At 32.9% G+C, this 20782-nt stretch overlaps 1 protein-coding gene across 2 annotated transcripts in view; it reads right to left on the minus strand.

Moving 5' to 3' along the window:
• SPATA6 (spermatogenesis associated 6) overlaps positions 1-20782 on the minus strand; it is a 108068-nt gene that overhangs the window by 81080 nt on the left and 6206 nt on the right. For both annotated transcript variants that reach the window (XM_012776126.2, XM_012776125.2), the window contains exons 2-3: positions 11116-11253; positions 9843-9891 (exon numbers count right to left, since the gene is read on the minus strand). In XM_012776126.2, coding sequence (XP_012631580.1) covers positions 9843-9891; positions 11116-11253 — 187 coding nt within the window. The remainder of the gene's footprint in view (positions 1-9842; positions 9892-11115; positions 11254-20782) is intronic.

Below are 20782 nucleotides of genomic sequence, written 5' to 3' on the forward strand. Positions count from 1 at the left end.
AAACATCCAAAGCTGGGTGGAAATTGTTGATTACCATGTACTGTAATACCTGGATACTGGAGAAGCTACAATGGCTTCAGAAGCCTGGTGCTAGAAAAAATCAAGTGAATCCAAGCACTTCTACTGTAGGAATAATACAATAAGAAAAGTGATAAAAAAATGTTTAAAAAAGAAAAAAAATCAAGTGAACACACCAGTACCTGGAAGCAAAATCCTTTCCCTTGCAGGATTTCTCCTCTGCCCCCTAATGTACGAAGTTTCAGTGTCAGGTGGAAAGAAGAAAATGAAGAGCCCAAATCAATTTCCACGGAACAGGCAAGAAGACTGAATTTGTTACTAAGGGGCAGTAAATTGATAACCAGGATATTATATGAAGCAAAACTTGATATAAATGAAAGGAGAAACAAAGAACTCAATAATTATAGTTAGACAATTAAATATCCTTCTTTTAGTAATTAATAAAACAACCAACCCCCCCCAAATCAGAATACAGAAGACTTGAACATTATCAAGCAACTTGACCTAAATAACAGAAATAGATTGATATAGAATGACTCAACCAACACCACCAAAATATAGTTGACCCTTGAACAAGATAGGTTTAAGTTGCATGGGTCCATGTATACACAGATTTTCTTCTACCTCTGCCACCTCTAAGACAGCAAGACCAGCCCTTCATCATCCTCCTCCTCCTCTTTAAGATTTTCTCAATAAAGGAATTATTTCTTAATTTTCTTTTCTCTAGCTTACTTTATTGTGAGAATATAATATATAATACATACAACATACAAAATATGTGTTAGTTGACTATGCTATCAGTAAAGATTCCAGTCAACAGCAGGCCATTAGGAGTTCAGTTTGGGGGAAGTCAAAAGTTATATGTGGATTTTTGACTATGCAGGGAGTCAGCATCCTAACCCCTGCACTGTTCAAGGGTCAACTGTATACATTCTTTTCCAGTGCACTTGGAACATCCTCAAGACTTTAGAATAGGCCATAAGCAAGTATCAATAAATTTTAAAGGATTTAAATCCTACAAATTATGTTCTCTTACTATAACATAATTAAATTAGAATCAACATTAGAAAGAAATATAGGAAATTCCCAAATATTTAGATATAAAAGAACACATTTCAAAAAAACCCAAGCTCAAAGAAGTCACACCAAAAAAATTAGACATATTGACAAAATGTGTCATTATGTCACATGTCATTTGTCAATATGTCATTAGACATATTAGACAAAAAAAATAGAAATATTGTGAAATTAATGGAAATAAGTAATAACATCAAAACTTATGAAATATGGCAAAATCAGTGGGCAGATGGAAATTTACAGCTTTAAAGACTTAAAAGAAAGAAGTATCTAAAATCCATCATCAAAGCTTTTATCTCAAGAAGCTAGAAATTGAAGGGCAAATCATATACGAAGTAGGTACAGACTGAGTATCCCTAATCTGAAAATCTGAAATGTTCCAAAATCCAAAACTTTTTGAGTACTGACATAACACCATAAGTGGAAAATTCCACACTTAACCTCATGTGACAATCACAGTCAAAACAGAACACAGTTTACCCAGCATCTCCACGGGAAAAAAGACCCTCTCAGCCTCCATCAACTGTAACGTATCTTTTCAATACAAACCCATATTCCCCCATATAAGCATGTACACCAAGGGTAATAAAATGGCATATGTGCAAGCTGGACATGCCAACAGCAGGTTCCCCATGATGTCCCACATGGGGCCAAGACCTATTTGCATTACTCACTATGGGTTTTTTGCTTATTCTCTGCTCTGTGGTACCAAAGATATTAAAAATACAAAAAAGACCTGCAGATACCTCTATGAGTAACAGTGATTTGAAAAAGAGGAGGCATTTGTGGTTATCCATAGTCCAGAAAGTCAAGTTGTTGGAGAAACTGAACTGTTGAAGTTCTATGCTGAAAGTGAACACAAGTTAATTAAAAATAAAAAAAAACATTGCATAAAGCTAAAAATGAAGTTTCCAATCGTGCTGAAAGAATGAATCTATCAGTGATGCAATGAACACATAATAATGGTGTGGTGATCAGGAAACAAACATCTATCACAATGAACTGAAAAATCAAGGGCACTGTGAATATTCAACAGGCTGGTTGCAGAAATTTAAGAAAAGACTGAGCATTAAATTTTCAAAGATGTATGGTGATAAAGCATCTGCTGATCATTAAGCAGCAGAGAAATTCATTGATGAGTCTGCCAAGGTCATTACTGATAAAAATCTAAAGCCAGAACATGTCAATAATGCTGATGAAAGATCATTGTTGTGGCATTATTGCTCCAGAAAGACACTGAATACAGATGATGAGACAGCCCCACAGGACTTAAGGATGTTAAGGACAGAATAAGTGTGCTGGGGTGTGCTAATACAGCAAGCATATATAGGGTAAACTTGCTGTGATAGGCAAAAGCTTGTGTCCTCTCTGTTTTCAAGGAGTGAATTTCTTACCAGTCCATTATTTAGCCAACAAAAATGCATGGATCACCAGGGACATCTTTTCTGTTGGTTTCACACACATTTTGTACCAGCCATTCATGCTCACTGCAGGAAAGCTGGACTGGATGATGACTGTTATTCTTTGACAACTGTTCTGTTCATCCTACAGCTGAAATTCTCATCAAATCTAATGTTTATGCCATGTACTGTCCCCAAATGTGACTTCATTAATTCATACAAGTGACAAGGGTATCCTTAGATCAATGAAGAGTAAATTTTCAATGAAGAGTAAATATAAAAACACTTTCTTGAACAGCATGCTAGCAGCAGTGAACAGAGGCATGGATGTGGAAGGTTTTCAAAAGGAGTTTAGCATGAAGGACACTATATATGCTATAGCCAAAACCTGGAATACAAAGACTAAAGACATACTTGTGCATGTGTGGCACACTACTGCCCTACTATGTTCAGTGATGATGATGAACAAGGTGTTGACTTTGAAGGATTTCATTTGTCAAGTGAGGAAAAAAATGATGTCTGACCTCCTTATACATGGAAAAAATATACCTTCAAAGTCCATCAGTAAGCTTAAAGAATTGGATATAAAAGAAGTTTTTAACATTGATAATGAGCCCCCAGTTGTTCATTCATTGACTGATGATGAAATAGCCAAAATAGATCTGAATCACAGTGATTGTGATAATAGCGACAAAATGGAGATGATGTTGTTAACACTGCAAAAAAAAGTTCTTATAGAAAACATGATGATAGGCTTTTTGAAGAAGTAGGGCACTGTGCATTTATAATAGAACAAGAAATCATGTGACTTTATAAAATCAAAGAGATATTTCTTATATGTAAACCTTTGTTAATGAGACAGATGACTCTGGAGGAAACATTTTTGAAAAGCTATCTAGCAGAATGGCTCCTCATCCCTAGGGACACATTTCCTGGTCCCGCAACTGCTTTTTGATGTTTCTTCTCACCTAAAAAATAAAATATAGTGTACAGTAACCTTTTAATCAAAACACAGCATCATAGATGGAAACTGAAAATCTGTTGTTTGTTTTTGTTGTTGTTTAACAGCTGATACAGGTATTCTGTTGATGTTACTGTGCTGCTTACTTACCCTGAACATATTATTTTTTCATTATGTCATAATATTTTACTGTTAAGTACTTACATGTGAATAAATACAAGAAAATGATTGCCTATTGGTAGCATATAAATTTAGAGTCAGGAATGATCATGACACCATGGATAATGATTTGGATAATCACTGGTTGTCCAAATGGGTGGCTGAGACAGTGATACCTTTGCTTTCTGAAGGTTCAACATAGCAAACTTTGTTTCACGCACAAAACTATTTAAAATATTGTATTAAATTGCCTTGAGGCTATTTGTATAAGGTGTATATACATGAATTTCATGCTTAGAGTTGGGTTCCATTCCCAAGATATCACACTATATATATGCAAAACATTTCAAAATTCAAAGTCCAAAATACTTCTGTCTGGTCTCAAGCATTTCAGAAAAGGGATACTCAATCAGGAAAAAATAATAAGGATCAAAATGAAAATCAATGAAATAGAAAAGAAGAAAATAAATAAAAATCATTAAAACAAAAACATGTTCTTCAAAAATATCAACAAAATTGATAAACCTATAGGTTAAACCATCCAAAAGAAAAAAAAATCAGAAAACACAAATTACCAAGAACAGGAATGAAAGAGGGGATACCACTATTAATCTTACAGAAATTAAAAAGGTCCTAAGGGAAAAATACAAACAACTTCAAGGTAGACATCTTAGATGAAATAGATAAATTCCTAGAAAGGTACAAATATCAAACTAACTCAAGAAGAAATAGATATATAACAAGAATTTGATATAAATTTAAAACCTTCCCAAAAAGAAAAGCCTAGGCCCAGATGGCTTAACTGGTGACTTCTAACAAATATTTAAAAATAAAATAATACCAATTCTATACAAACACTTCTGGGAAATAGAGAAAGGGTTCATTTCTCAATTCATTCTATAAGGCCAGTATTACCTGGATAACAATGAAAGAAAATGAAATTACAAAGCTACAAACCAATGTTCTTCATAAACAGACACATAAAAAATCATAAACAAAATATTAACAAATTGAATGTGGGAAAACATAAAAAGGATTGTATGCCATGACCAAGCAGGATTTATCCTAGAAGTAAAAGGTTAGTTTAATAAAAATAAAAAGTAAAAGGTTAGTTTAATATTGGAAAAGCCATTAATGTAATAAACCATAATAATAGAATAAAGGGGTAAAAAAATACATGATCATCTTGATATAGAAAAAGTGTTTGACTAAACCCAACACCTATTCATGATAAAAAACCATTCAACTAGCCTGAATAGAGCTCCTCATCTTCCATTAATAATAGAGCATCTTCTTATAAAGGGTATCTTTCTATAATAAAAACAACAGCTAACCTCATATATATATATTTTTTGGAAGACTGAATGATTTCCTCCTAACATCAGAAATAAGGCAAGAATGTTTGTTTTCATCACTTCTAGTCAACAATGTCCTGGAGGATCTAGCCTGTGCAATAAGACAAAAGAAATTGTTAAAAGAAGAAGAAAATAAATTTAAAGGCATACAGATTGGAAAGAAAAAAGTAAAACTGTCATTATTCTCAGATCATATAATTCTGGATGTAAGAATTAATCTATAAAAACAACAACAATAAAAAACCTACCTGGACTAAAAAACAAGTTTAGCAGGTGCAGAGGTATAGGGTTCAAGATATATAAAATGAATTTTATTTCTATAGAGTGCAACTAAGAATTAAAAAATAAAATTAACAAATCTATTGATTATAGCATAAAAATAATAAAATACTTGAAAAGAAACTTAACAAAAGAAATGCAAGACCTGTATACAGAAAATTCCAAAACAATTGAGAGAAATTAAAGATGATTTAAGAAAAAAAAAAGGAAAGACATACCAGTTTCTTAGAGATCTGATAGTTTTAAGAAAGCAGTTCTCCCCCAAATTTATCTCTAGATTATTTCTATCAACACTATTCCCATTCAACACTCTTCCGATCGAATTCCCAGCGAGCTTTTATGTAGAAATTCACAAGCTGACCCTAAAATTTACATGATACACAAAGGACCTAAAACTAATAAAAATAGAGTTGAAGAAATTATGCAACCTGACCTCAAAACTTACTAGAAAGCTAAAATAATAAAGACAGTGGTATTATTAACATAAGGGTAAACATACAGATGAATGGAACAGACTAGAGAATACAGAAGTAAACCCTCACCTGTATTGTCAATTGATTTTCAACAAAGGTGCAAAGACAATTCATTGAGGGAAAGGATAGTCTCATAAACAAATGGGAATGGATGCTGGGAAAACTGGATATCCATTTATTACCAAAAATAAATAAATTAATTAATTAACTGGACCCTTACCTCACAGCATACATAAAAATTAACTCAGAATATATCATAGGCCTAAAATGTAAGAAATAAAACTATAAAATTTCTAAAAGAATAGATAGGAGAAAATTTTTGTGACCCTGGATTAGACAAATATTTCATAGACATAACACCAAAAACATAAACCATAAAAGAAAAACAATTGATAAACTGAACTTTATAACTTCTGTTTTTCAAAAGACACCATTGAGCAAATGAAAAGACAAACCACAGACCGGGAGAAAATATTTACAAGTCCTATATCTAATAAAAAATTTATATTTAGAATATTAAAAAGAAAAACACAACTCAATATGAAGGCAAATAATTCAAAAATTGGCAAAAGATTTGAATAAGCATTTTATAAGAAAAGATTTATGAGCAGCTAATGAGCAAATGGAAAGATGTTCAAAATCATTTGTCACTATAAAAATAAAAATTCAAAATACAATGAGATACTAAGACAGACCCAAAAAGAATTGATAACATCAAATCTTGGGAATGATGTGGAGAAACTAAAACCTTTAAAAATTGCTGGTGGAAATGTCAAATAGTAGAGTAACTTGTGAAAACAGGCTGACAGTTTCTTAAAAGGCTAAACATATACCTAGCATACAAGCCAGCACATATCCACATATTCATACCAACATAGTTCACAATTGCCAAATACTGAAAATGGTCCAAATGCCCACCAAAAGCTGCAGTTCCCAACCCCGGTGCCGTGGCCCAGGACGGGTCAGTGGAACCAGGCCACACAACACTGCCTGAACTCTGCCTCCCTTCCTACCCCTACTCCGTCCCCGACCCCGACTATGAAAAAATTGTCTTCCATGAAACTTAGGAACCTGGCTACACAGCAAGAGGTGAGCAGTGGGCAGAGAGGGAAGCTTCATCTGTATTTACAGCTGTTCCCCATCACTGTCATCACCTCCAGAGCGCCACTCCACCCCACCCCCTCATCCATGCCTGGTCTGTGGAAAGACTGTCTTCCATGAAACCGGTCCCTGGTGCCACAAAGTCTGGGGACCCTTCATTAAAGGGTCAATGTGTGTATGTGTGTGTGTGGGGGAAGTTCCATCCAATAAAATACTATATATCAATAAAAAGGAATGAACTACTTTGGATGTGGAATAATATAGATGATCCCCAAAAATATTATTCTAAATGAAAAAGCCAGAGAGAAGAGACTACATATCATATAAATTCTTTATATGAAATTTCTAGAAAAGGCAAATCTGTAGTGACAGAAAAGAGATTAGCAGTTGCTGGGGACTGGGTAGTGGGCATAGGGATTGACCACAAATAGGCATCAGGGAACTTTTTATGGTGATAGAAAGAATCTAAACTGGATAGTGATGATGGTTTACAACTGTATACATTTTCTAGAAATCATTTAATCATAGTTATAATGGGTGAATTTTATGATACGTAAATCGTACCTCACTGAAACTGTTAAATAAGGGAAGCAGGGAATGAAGCAATTGCCCTGCCTTTCCTATAGGAACTTTATTTGAGGGTAATGAAATTGCTGATAAGGTGTAATTTTTAATGGAAAACTTTTAGCTAATAAATATGAAAGAATGACAATTTTGGAAAAGTAACAGTTTTTTAACCCCTAAGGAAAAGATGAATCTCAATGGATGCTAAAGCTATTAGATGAAAGGCTGATGAGAAACTTCATAATGGAAGAATAGAGCTGATGCTGCCTGGAGCCACATGATCAATCTTAGCATCCCTAAACTTAAGACAATCAAACATTTTATGCAACTTGATATAATGAAGAATTCTTGCCAAAATAATAAAATAAAATAAGCCTGAACTTAATAAAAACCTCTAAGTATAATTATCAGTTCATAATATAAGTAATAAACAAGTTAAACAACACTTTGAGGCAGCAATCAGCCAAATCCAAACTGTAGGACACTCTAAAGAACTTAGTTTTCCTAACAAATTCACAGTATTAAAAACAAACAACAAAACAATAAGCACTACTACTATAAAAAAAAAAGAAACTTAAGAGATAAATAGCCATATATAATGTGTGAACCACACCTTGACTGGATCCTGATTTTAACAAAAAGCATTTTGGGGACAACTGAGGAAATCTGAATAATGACTAAGTATTTGATTTCATTAAGGAATTATTAATTTTGTTAGGTGTGATACCAACATGGTGGTTATATTTTTTAAAAGTTTTTATCTGATGGAGGTCATACCAAAGTATTTGCAGTGAAATGACACAATCGTAGAATTTGCCTTTAAATATTCCAGCAATTTTTTTTAAGTGGCAGGGTGAACATGTAATAAGATTGGCAAAATATTGAAAATTAATGAAGCTGGTTGATAGGCACATGGGACTTCATCATTTCATATTCACCACTTTTAGTGTTTTCTAATTTTTCATATTAAAAATGGTTAGAGGACAAAGAAAGATCGCAAAAGAGGGGATGGAGGGCAGGGGGAAGTATCAATAAAAGAAAAAAGAGCCCAGAGCTCACAGGAGAGGTCAGGGGTAAAGACTGATGTGGAAGACATCAGAGGATAGTCTTTGGAGAGTATCACATAAGGAGAGAGCATAAATGAAGTAAAAAGAGGTCAGAAAAGTGAAACCAGTAGAATACTTCTATTTAATATTTAAAATAGGGCAGAGAAAGATGAATTTGAGGATACCAAAAAGTGGAATGGAATATCAGTGGTTGGGAAGAAACCCAAAAGAAAAAAATCAATTAGGGATACCAAGGAAGAAAGTTTCCAAATAATAACCAGTAAGTATTCTTCTTATAGCCACAAAATTTCAAATCGAATGAGGAAAAAAAACATTAGTTTTTAACAGGAAAATTTCAAAATGAGAGAAATGATTATCTTCATTTCTTCTAAGATACACAATTTCCCAGATACTGAACAAGATGTTCAGAAAATATTCAAATTTATATATCCACTGGCACCAAACTGCTACCTTAGCTAATCTTCCACAGTGGAAAATATAATACCAAGTGCTAGAACAGCTATAAAAAAATTAATAAGATATTCACATAGGCTACAAAGAGTTCTTTGGAGAAGAGTCAATAAACTATTATATAACCTCCATGAAGTCAGACAATGGTCTGGCCCCATTCCTCACTGTACACCCAGATTCTAGCATGATGCCAGGCCACGTATTTTTTACATTGCTAGAGTCCCAGTGGGGTGAGTAAGGGGTAAGTGGGGAAGGGACAGTTGATGATGGTGATGCTCAATATGTTGTCCTTTTGAGCCACAGTTATACATTTGATCAATCTGGCAATCCCAGAGCCCTTCCTAATTACAAAGATAAATAACAGAGCTTTTAATTTCACACCCAGAGCTTGAATAACTTATTCTCAAATGTATACTTTTGCACTGCTGCTCTCACAAATAGCTGTATCTTTTTATAGTTGATTTCTAGTAGTTTGAAGAATTTACTATTATCTATAGCCCTGAAAAAAATGTTTCTTTCAAATAATTTATTAACATAATAAATGTAATACAAAATGCTAAAGCATATGTATTTAATATTTTAAGCTACTATTACTTTGATCTTACATTATTCACTCTCTTGATTTGCAATGCACTGAGGTTAAAGACATATTTGTGTTTTCAGGGCAAAGTCTCATATAACATGAATTGCCATCATAAACACTCCTTATCATCTCAATCAATAAAAAATTTAAATAAGTCTCTCTTTGTTTTCTATAGATCACTTTTTATCATTTCTAGGTTTTTCTGAAATTCTACAAAATATAAAAAGTCTTTGCTCAAGAGTTTTAAAATTTGAACAGACCCTTTAAAACTTTTATTTAACCCAGGATTAAAGAGCATAGGGATAATAGGTTCTAAAATGTCTTAGACTCAGGAATTAAAAAGTTAAAAACTTACATTCAAGCTGTGCAACCACATCTCCAGGGTCAACTGCATCAGGAAACACCTGTAGTGGGAGGAGGATCCAGGGGGAAAACAGGATGGGGAAGAGGAAGTGAAAGGAAGACAATATATGACTGTGTTGTTTCCCTCTCATTCTCAAAATACCATTCCTATCCCAACCAAAGAAACTTTCAACATTACTGAGAACCGTCACTTCCTTTCTGCTTCTCATGACCATTATGAAAGATTTTACAAATAAACAAACTTTATAGCTCACACTGCCTCCCTCTTCAATTCCACCTGCTAGCATTCTTCCCCTTATTTGTTCCCATGAATATACCCGCCTTCTTGGTGTTCCTCCAATCCATCAAGCTATTCCCAACAAGAAGCTTTTACATTTATTATTCCTCTGCTCTTTCCCTAGACTTTCAAAACTAATATAGTTTTATAATTCAGGCTCAAAGCTTAAATGTTACTGTCTTCTCTGACCACCCTTTAAAACAGACCCTAATCCCCTTACCCCCACCATTTTATCCTCTTTATGCACTTAAGACTAACTAACGTTATTCACATATTTACTTGGTTACTGTCTGTTTCTCCCATTACAATGAAAGTTCCAAGAGGGGACGATTTTGTATTGTTTACCATGTGCCCCCAGTGCCTAAAACAATCAATGGAACAGAGAAGGTTCTGGATAATTATTTGTGGACAAAAGGAAGAAGGAAGGAAGGCAGACAGAGAGGAAAGGAGGGACGGAGAAATGGAAGGGAAAAAGGGAGGAGGAAAGAAAGGAAGGAAGGAATATGGGTGGGAAGGAAGGAAAGTGAAATACAGAAAGCAGGTAAGAAGGAATGAAGAAGTGACATTAAAAGGTAAGAAATGTGATTGGTAATAATTAACCCAAAGCAGCAGTTTTAGGGGTTAAAAAAAGAAACTTATAGAAAGAACTACCATAAGGCAGCTATAAGTAAAATATGACATATTCTTACCTATTAATTACTTATCTTTCTTTTATAAAAATTATTTAGAATTCTAAATGTTATGTTTCACATAAAGCCCACTAATTTTAGAAGCAAGCTAATCCATCAAAGGAAAAAAAGGAAACTGATTCAATGTACATTAAATGCATATTTATTTCTAAGTTTCAAGTTCTAAGTTACAACTTTCCTTTTGAACTAAATCAAAGGACAAAGTCAGCAATAATAATTTGTGTTATGGGCTTTTATTAAAAAATTAGAACCACTTTCATTTTTTCATTTTTAATACTTGATCTGATATTTGAACTCACCTTTTCAAACACCATTCTGGCATTGAAGACCAGTGGAAAAGTGGCTGGGACACATTGTGTCTTTTTGTATTGGCCAAACACACAGATGCTAAGATAGATGTCCTCCTTGTCTTTCAGCACCACTCCTGGACAAGTTACCTGAAATAAATTAGATAAATGAATGTAATTGCTCTGTGAATTCCCTAAACTATCCCACTAAGATGATTTATCAAATATTACATAAAAATACTAGTCTGCTAACCTAATAAAAATACACACAGATAAAAAAAGAGAGATTCTAGTGTTTACAGAGTTAAATGAAATGCCTTTATAACTTCCATCCCTCTGAGAAATCTGCAATTTTCCATTTGGTTACTTGTGCCACATTTGAAGCAATCTGTGCTGGCTCTTGGGACAGACACTAATAGTTTTAAACAGCAGCCTTAGGCTTCTACTTTATGCTGAATGCTTACATAAAGTTATTCAGCATCATTTAATCACAAAGGATTAATGCTCAGCAGAAATAAAACATTATACTAGGGAATGAAAAAAATACCAATACCAATAAAAAGCACAAAGTTGAACTCTGTCACCCTAAATAGCAGTCCATAGATACCCTTATCTAAAGTAACATTACAAAGTTTCAAAGCTAATGAACTAAAAGTCTCTAACCCAATGAAGTATTTTTAAAATATTTAATTGCACTTAACTATCATCATTATAATTGACAGAAAATATAGGCATAAAATGTGGGGTATCCAAATAATACACAGCATAGTCTCTCCAGTCTCTGCCTTATTCCATTGCCAGTGATCAACCACACCCTTAACAGGATATTAAAGGTTCTCTAAGATTTAAGTCCAACACAGTAACAATGTCCCCTAACACACCCTAACAATACAAAGTATATTTTCATTGTTCTCTGAACACATTCCACTCTTGCCTCATGTTCTTCCATCATTTATATAATGTAATGTACTCCATTCTATCTCTTCCTTGTTTATTCCTACAACCTGCCAAGACATACATCAACTACCACACCCTCCACAAAATTTCTCTTGATTCACCAGCTAACATTATTTAATTCAATCTAATTCAATCCTTTATTATGAACTTACTGTATGCAAGTAATATGTTTAAATTCTCATAGCATTTAGTAGTTCACTTAAAGTCCAAATTATTGTCTACATGCATTTTAATTAAGTAAGTGGGTACCTCTCACCTCTTGTTTAAAAATTCTCTGAGGACAGAAATTTTATTTTCCTCATCATGGTATCCAAAGAAATGGACTTTCAATATTAAGAAGCTTAGAGATGATCTAGTCCAAGTTCGAATTTTTTATGTATGAAACCAACAGAGCCCCAGGCAAGTTTAGGTGATTTACTAACTTAAGGTCAGAAAATAAATGACTCATAAGGTTAAATGAGTTAATATATTCAAAGTGCTTAGAGCAGTGCTTGACAGAGCATTCATCAATACTAGCTACCATTATTTTTAGATTAAAAACCATATCATCTGCCATCTTAACAGACTAGAGCATTGAATAAACGACTAAGACTTAATGTCCTTTTGTGTGCAGCAGTTAAGATTATCTTCCATACCAGCTATTTTGACTCCATCTCCCTCTTACTCTGTTTTCTACTTTTGCCCTAATATATTCCCAACTGATCACTAAAATCAAGGTGCTCTGCAAATCTCACTCTGTCCATCAGCTTCATTTCCTACTCTGCCTGAGGAGAGGCAAATTCTAAAACCAAAACTGTCCTACAATCCTAAATCTGCTATGTTGCTGTCCAACATGGTAGCTGCTAGCCACTGATACCTATAGATGTAGCTAGTCCAACTTGAGATGGGTTATAAAATACATAATGGATTTTGAAGACTTGTTACAAAAATATCTAAGATTTGCACCAATAACTTTTATATTAATTACATCTTGAAAGGATATTTTGAATATACTGATTTAAATAAAATATATTATTAAACTTAATTTTATCTACTTCTTTTAACTTTTTAAAATGTAGCTACTAGAAAATTTAAATTATATCCTTGGCTCAAATTTGAAGCTCATATGTTATTTTCATTGGGCAGCACTGCTCTAATTTTCCTCACTGAAAACTGCTGAGTCTCTTCCTAATTTGAAACATATGCAAGAAGGCATAGCTTTTTCTTCTCACCTACAATTCTATAAATTCTGCCATCATTTAAAAGAATACCCAGCAGCTTTCCTAAAAGAAAGCAGGAAAAGAGAGGTTAAAAAAAATGAGCAGGGCAAATAGAAAATAACTAGCAAAGTGGTTGACTTAAACTACTTTCACAAGCTATGACATATTCTTGGCAATTTAGAAGGGTATGCATACATACAAGGCCATGTATATGCTCAGAAATGACCTGAGAAAGCCATAATCTCTCACTTCTGGCTGACCTTGATGCTCTAGGAAATCTGGAAGTGAAGACTACCACAGTTGTAGACTGCCCATCAGGGCATAGAACGCATGCCCCAACATGCACACAGAGATCTTTGTCAAAGGCCGAGAGATTTATCGGTCAGAGCATTTAAGGAAATATAAGTCCAGTTATTAGAGGACCATAAAGCAAACTGAGCAAAGACTTCAGTGGCCACACATGACAAAGAATACAGATTTCACAGAATTAGTTCAAGAAAAGAACTAAACAAACAAAAAGCAACAACAGCAAATAATAAAAAACCTGGGAGAAGGAAGAGGTAGTTGGATTCACAGAGCTCCACATAATATTATTTAAATTTTCCAATTTTCAATAAAAACTATGATATGCAAAGAAATAAGAAGACCCCCACACAGAAAAAAAGCAATCAGTAGAAACCATCCCTGAGGAAGCCCAGAAGTTAAGTTTACTAAACAAAAACTTTAAATCTATTATAAATATGTACAAAGGACTAAAGGAGATCTTGTCTAAAGATCTAAAGGAAATAATAGAATGCCAACTCAGCAAAAAGGAAATATAAATAAAAATATAGAAATTATTTTTAAAAAGAACCAAGTAGAAATTCTAGAGTTGAAAAAGTACCAAAATGAAATAAAAAATTCACTATTAATAGGTATGAACTGTCAGAAGAAAGAATAAGTGAACCTCAAAATATCTCAATTAAAATTATCCAGTCTGAGTAACAGAAAGAAAAAGAATGAAAAAAGAAAAATGAACAGAGTCTTAGAGACCTGTGGGATATGTGTGTATGCTTGAAAAATAAATATAATGGGAGCCCCAGAAGGAGAGGAGAAAGGACCATAAAAAATATAGCAAGAAACAATGGATGAAAACTTCTGAGATTTAAAGAAAAACAATCAATACATCCAACAAGATTAAAGATCTGCACATTCTACACATCATAATCAAACTTTCAAAAGAAGACAATCAAAAAAAAAAAACTCTCAAGAAGAGAGAATTCGGAAAGCAGTAAGAGAGAAGTGATTTAGCAGGTACCGGGAATCCTCAATAAGATTAATAGCTGATTTTTCATCAGAGACATGAAGCCAGAGGAAGTGCGATGACTTACTCAAAGTACTGACAGAAGGAAACTTTCAAACAGTAATTCAATGTCCACAAAAATTTTCCTTCAAAAAGGTAGTAAAATTAAGAGATTCCCAGGTAAACAAAAACTGAGAACTCATCACTAGCAGAACTTCCCTACTAGAAATACTATAGAGAATCCTTCAGGTTGAAATGAAAGGATACTAGATAGTAACTCATATCTAGATGCAAAAATAAAGAGCACTGGTATATAAAACAGTATAAATGTATTTTTCTCTTATTTCTCCTACCTTATTTAAAAGATAATTGCATAAAGCAACAATTATAAAACCGTGCTGATGGACTTATACATATAAAAATGTAACTTGTTACACACATCTCTCTGAGCTTTGGCAGAAGAAAAATTTATTTTCAAATGTAATTTGTATGATGATAATATAAAGAAGGGGAGAGGAAATAGAACAAAACAGAAGCAAAGGTTTTGTGTACTACTGAAATGAAATTGGTATTAATCCATACTAGATTATTATAAATAAAGAAGTTAATTGTGAACCCGAGTATAAGCACCAAGAAAATAATTCAAAAATGCAGAAAAGAAACAAAGATATTAAAATGGTACACAAAACAATAGTTAACACAAAAGAAGGCCATAATGGAGGAATAGAGAAACAAAAAAGACATAAGGCATATAGAAAACAAATAGCAAAATGACAGAGGTAAATCCTACCTTACCTGTGATTACATTAAAGATACATTCACTAAACACTCCAGACAAAAAGTCAAGACTGGCAAAAAGGATTAAAACTATGATCCAACTATATGCTGTCTATAAGAGACATACTTTAGATTCAAAGACACAAATGGGTTGATAGTAAAAGGATGGAAAAAAATACTATGCAAGCAGTAATCAAAACAGAATTTCAATGACTATATTAATATCAGACAAATAGACATTAAAACAAAGATTGCTATTGAGACACATAAAAAGATTTTATAATTGCATAATTAAAACATACAGAAGACATATATGTCAAGATGACATAACAATCATAAACACACATGCACTTAACAGAGCCCCAAAAGACATGAAGAAAAAAGAGACAAGTATCTCTCCCAAGATTAACAAATGGCCAATAAGCACATGAAAACATACTCAACATTATTAGTCATTAGGAAAATACAAATCCAAACCACAATGAGATATCTCTTCACAACCACTAGGATGGCTACAATCAAAAAGATTGACAAAAACAAGTGTTAGGGAGGAAGAAGAGAAATTGGAACGCTCACATGTTGCTGACGGAAATATAAAATGGTGTAGACACTATAAAAAAAAAGTTTGACAGTTCCTAAAAAAAAAATTAAACAGAGTTACCATAAAATCCAGCAATTTCACTCCTAGGTATATACCCAAGAGCACCGAAAACATTATGTCCATGCAAAATTGTGTACACAAGTATAGCAGCATTGTTCATAATAGCCAAAAAGTAGATACAACCCAAATCTCCATCAACTGGTAAATGGATAAGCAAAATGTGGTATATCCATACAATGAAACATTTTTGGCCATAAAAAGGAATAAAGTTCTGATATATACTACAATGTAGACGAACCTTACAAATGTTAAGTGAAAGAAGTCAGACACAAAAGGCCAAATATTATATGATTCCATTTATAGAAATATCTAGAATAGAAAAATTCATAAACATAGAAGTTGGATCCAGGAGCTGATAGGAGGGGGAGAATAGAGAATGACTGCAAATGGGTACAGGATTTCTTTATGGAGTGATGAAATTTTCTGAAATTGATAGTAGTGATTGTTGCACAACTTTGTGAATATACTAAAATTTATTGAATTGTACACTTTCAAAGTACAGATTTTATGGCTTGTTAATAATATCTCGATTTTTAAAAAAGATGAAGACTAAGGATAAAAATAAAATGGAAAAGATATACCATGCAATCACTAATCATAAGAAAGCTGGGGTGGCTATCTTAATACAATATAATGTAGACTTCAGAAAGAGAAAGATTACCAAGAATAAAGTAGAACATTTCATCTAAATTAAAAATGTGAATTACTGAGAACACTTAATAAAATTAAATGTTTAAGCACCTAATTATGCAGTGTCAAAGTAATAAAGCAAAAAATTATATAAATGAATTTTAACACTTCTTTAAGTAATTGATAAAACAATCAAATAATCATTAAAGATATAGAAGATATAAACAATAATATTCAGTAACTTGACTTAATTGGCATTTACTGAATAATCCATCAAGCAACAAAAGGATACACATTTTTTTCCAAGTGTACATGAAAACATTCACCAAGACAGAGAATGTTATAGGCCATATAACAAGCCTCAATAAACAAAAAAAGGACTAAAATGATGCAGAGTATATTCTCTAACCACAGTGGAATTAAACTAGAAGTCAACAATAGGAAGAAATCTGAAAAAGATACCTAAATATTTAGAAATTAAATAATACAGTCCTAAATCACTCGTGGCCAAAGAAGAAATTATAAGAGAAATTAGATAATACTTTCAACTGCATAAAAATGAAAAGACAACATATCAAAATTTGTGGGATGAATTGAATTAGCATTCTTAGGAAATTCCCTTCAATTCTTTTTCTGCAGAAAAGCATTTGACAAAATTTAAGCCCTCATGATAAAAAGCTCTCGGAGAACTAAGAACTAAGAGAAATTTCCTCAATTGATAAAGGATATCTATGAAAAAGCCTAAATCTGACATCAAACATACCAACACTGAAAAATTGAATGCTTGCCCCCTAATATCAGCAATAAGTTAAAAATGTCTTCTCTCAATACCTCTGTTTCACAATGTATTATAGGTTCTAGCCAGTGGGAAAGGAAACAAAAAATATATTTTTAAATGAAAGAAATAAAAGGGATACAGATTGAAAAGAATGAAGTAAAACAATGTATTTTCAGACAACATAATTGTAGCCTATTACAAATATGCTACTAGATATAATAAGAAAGTATAGCAAAGTCACGGGGTATAAGGTCAATGTATAAAAATCAATTTATTTCTACACATTAGCAACACAAATATTTTCTTTAAAAATTTCATTTATAATAGCATCAAAAAATATGAACTACTTAGCTATAAATTTAACAAAATATGCCTAAGACATGCATATTGAAAACTACAAACGTCAATGAAAGAAACTGAAGACCTAAATAAATGGAAAAATAAACCAGGTTCATAGAATGAATGACTCAATGTTGTTAAGATATCAATTCTCCCAAAATTGAGCTATAATTTCAATGTCATCCCAAATACGAAGAAAATCAACAAAATTGACAGTAAGGAGACAAGTTCACTTCAAATGAATATTAAGTAATTTGCACAATCTGAAAACAAGCATAAAAGCAGTATTTATTTAGGCTTCTTCATCTAGTAAGGGAAAAAAATTCCATAAAAAGACCCAAAATTATAAAATTAAGACAGGTAACAATGAAAAGAATTGGCAGATATTTAAAAAGAGAGATTTTTAATTTTTTTATTAAAAATCATGGAAAATGTAGTCAATGAAGTTACAAATCTCGGCAGGGGAGATAAAAAAATTAAATTACTAAGTAAATAAGAATACTGAAGAAGTCTCTAAGAACAAGCAGATCAAAAGATAAATGCTACACACACACACACACACACACACACACACACACACAACCCACTTAAGGGTTGTGTGAGAGAATAGGTAAAAGGAGAATAGGTAAAAGTTCCAATATCTGGTGGCACTGCCAGATGATAAGACAAGAAATTAACAGCAGAAAATCAATACTCAAAGATATGATAGTATTTTCCAGAAATGAAGAAAACCATAAATTCTCAGATGGAAAGCACACCCCAGTATAAAACAAAATAAACAGAAATAAATCTATAACTCTATATACCACAATGTACTGAAATACATCAAGGATAAAGTGAAAATATATAATCATTTTCACTTTAATGAAGTATTTAATTAAAATCTCCATTTTCATTTTAATAAATCTCCATTAAAAACTGATAGATCATACAGACAAAGAATTTAATATGGAATTGGAGGTATTTCACAGTAAATAAGCTTGATGTGATAATGGCAGACAGAATCCTACATCCAACAAATGAGATTATATATTATTATATTTTCCAGTAAACAGAGAGCATTCACAACAATTGAATAAGCATTAGAACACAAAGGAAATAACAAAAATAATATTATACATACCTTGTTCACTATTAGTGATGGCTAATTTTATGTGTCAACTTGACTGGGTTGAGGGCTGCTGAGATAGCTGGAAATATTATTTCTGCATGTGTCTGTGAGGGTGTTTCTAGAAGAGATTAGTATCTGAACCAGTGGACTGAGTAAAGAAGGCCACTCTCACTTGTGTGGGTGGCTATCATCCCATCTGTTGAGGGCAAGGAAGGGCAAATTTGCTCTTTCATCCTGCCCTTGGACAGCAAAACTACAGGTTCTCTCAGACTCCAGGACTTATACCAGTGGCTCCCCTGGTTCTCAGGCCTTTGGATTCATAGTGCTTTACACCATGGGCTTCCCTGGTTCTCCAGACTGCAGATGGCTTGCACATAGCTTATTATGGGACTGCTAAGCCTCCATAATCAAATGGGCCAATTCCCATATTAAATTCCCTCTTAAATATATCTTTATAGTATATCCTATTGGTTCTGTTTCTCTGGAGTACCCTAATACATTATCCCAATGCAATTAATTAAAATACCATAATATAAGATAGTATTTATGCATATATGTAGGTTTGTATCTGTATAAGGGGAGGGTAATGAGTATGACAAAGTAATGTCATACCTAAGACTCAGTAGTTCTATTTCTAGATCTATTCCTAGAGCACTGGTTCTCCATTCTATAAGATCCAAAACCCTCCTTTTACATCAAATATTTTGCAACTCATCTACACACATAACTAAAAAATAAACCAATGTCCTAATTAAAATAAAAAAGAAAAATACAGAGATAATGTAAAATAAAATATGTATTTCTACATATAAGAAGTCAGGCAGGACTAAGCTGGAAGATATATTTGCACCTATACACAGAATCTATGAAATGGACAGTTTCAAATGTGGGATGATAGTGTCACATATTGGCAACTCAAACACCACAAGCAGTGCTGCCAATGGTGCCATGATTTTTTTTAAAAAGTAAACTCACAGCATAGTTCCAAAAAGCAAAGTACATACACTCTTTCCTCAATTTACATGGAAATTTTATTCCTGAAAAATTCACTGTATTTTAAAGCCTGTTTTAAAAAGATTTTGTGTTTATACATAAAAAAGAGTAAGTTTGTTATTATTAATTGTTAAGTTATTAATCTTCAATAATTATAAAATTTTTAATCTATATATTCAATGAGACATTGAAGTCATGCATGATATTGGACATTAACACCATAAGACCCTTCCCAATCACTATGACATACAAAGGTAGACAAAAAAACGTCTAAACTGCCCCCCTAGGGCACAATATCCACCCTTGAGAACACCTGATAGGTGGACACTAAGAGATATTTAAAAATATATTCATTGCAGCATTGTTTTTAACAATAAAAAGTGGCAAATGGTATTTAAAAGTCCATCAATAGGGAAATAAAAATTAAATCACTGCCATATAAACATATAGTATCACATAATAATTAAGAAAATAAACTAGACATGCAAGAATCAACACTGACAAATCTCAGAAACAATGAAGTAGAAAAAGCAGGCTGCAGAAGAATACATACAAAGTTGAATATTATGATATTTGGGTAAAATTTTATAACAAAACAATGGCACAGGTAAGACATACACATACACAAATATGTAATAGAAGTACAAAAACCTGAATGAAAAGAATACACTACAACTTCAGGATATCGGCTACATTAAGGAAGGTAAGGAGGAAAATGGCGTCAGGAAGAGGTACAGAGGAGGCCTCAAATACATCTGTAACATTGTATTTCTCAGAAACAAAAATGACAGCAAACATAAAATGTATCATTTGCTAAATGGGGGGGTGAAGGCATTCAGTGTGTATATACAAAAATTATATTAACATACAAAAAATTATATTAGGCCGGGCGTGGTGGCTCACGCCTGTAATCCTAGCACTTTGGGAGGCCGAGGCGGGCGGATTGCTCAAG

Source organism: Microcebus murinus, chromosome 2 (genome assembly GCF_040939455.1).
Source record: "Microcebus murinus isolate Inina chromosome 2, M.murinus_Inina_mat1.0, whole genome shotgun sequence".
Lineage (NCBI taxonomy): Eukaryota > Metazoa > Chordata > Mammalia > Primates > Cheirogaleidae > Microcebus > Microcebus murinus.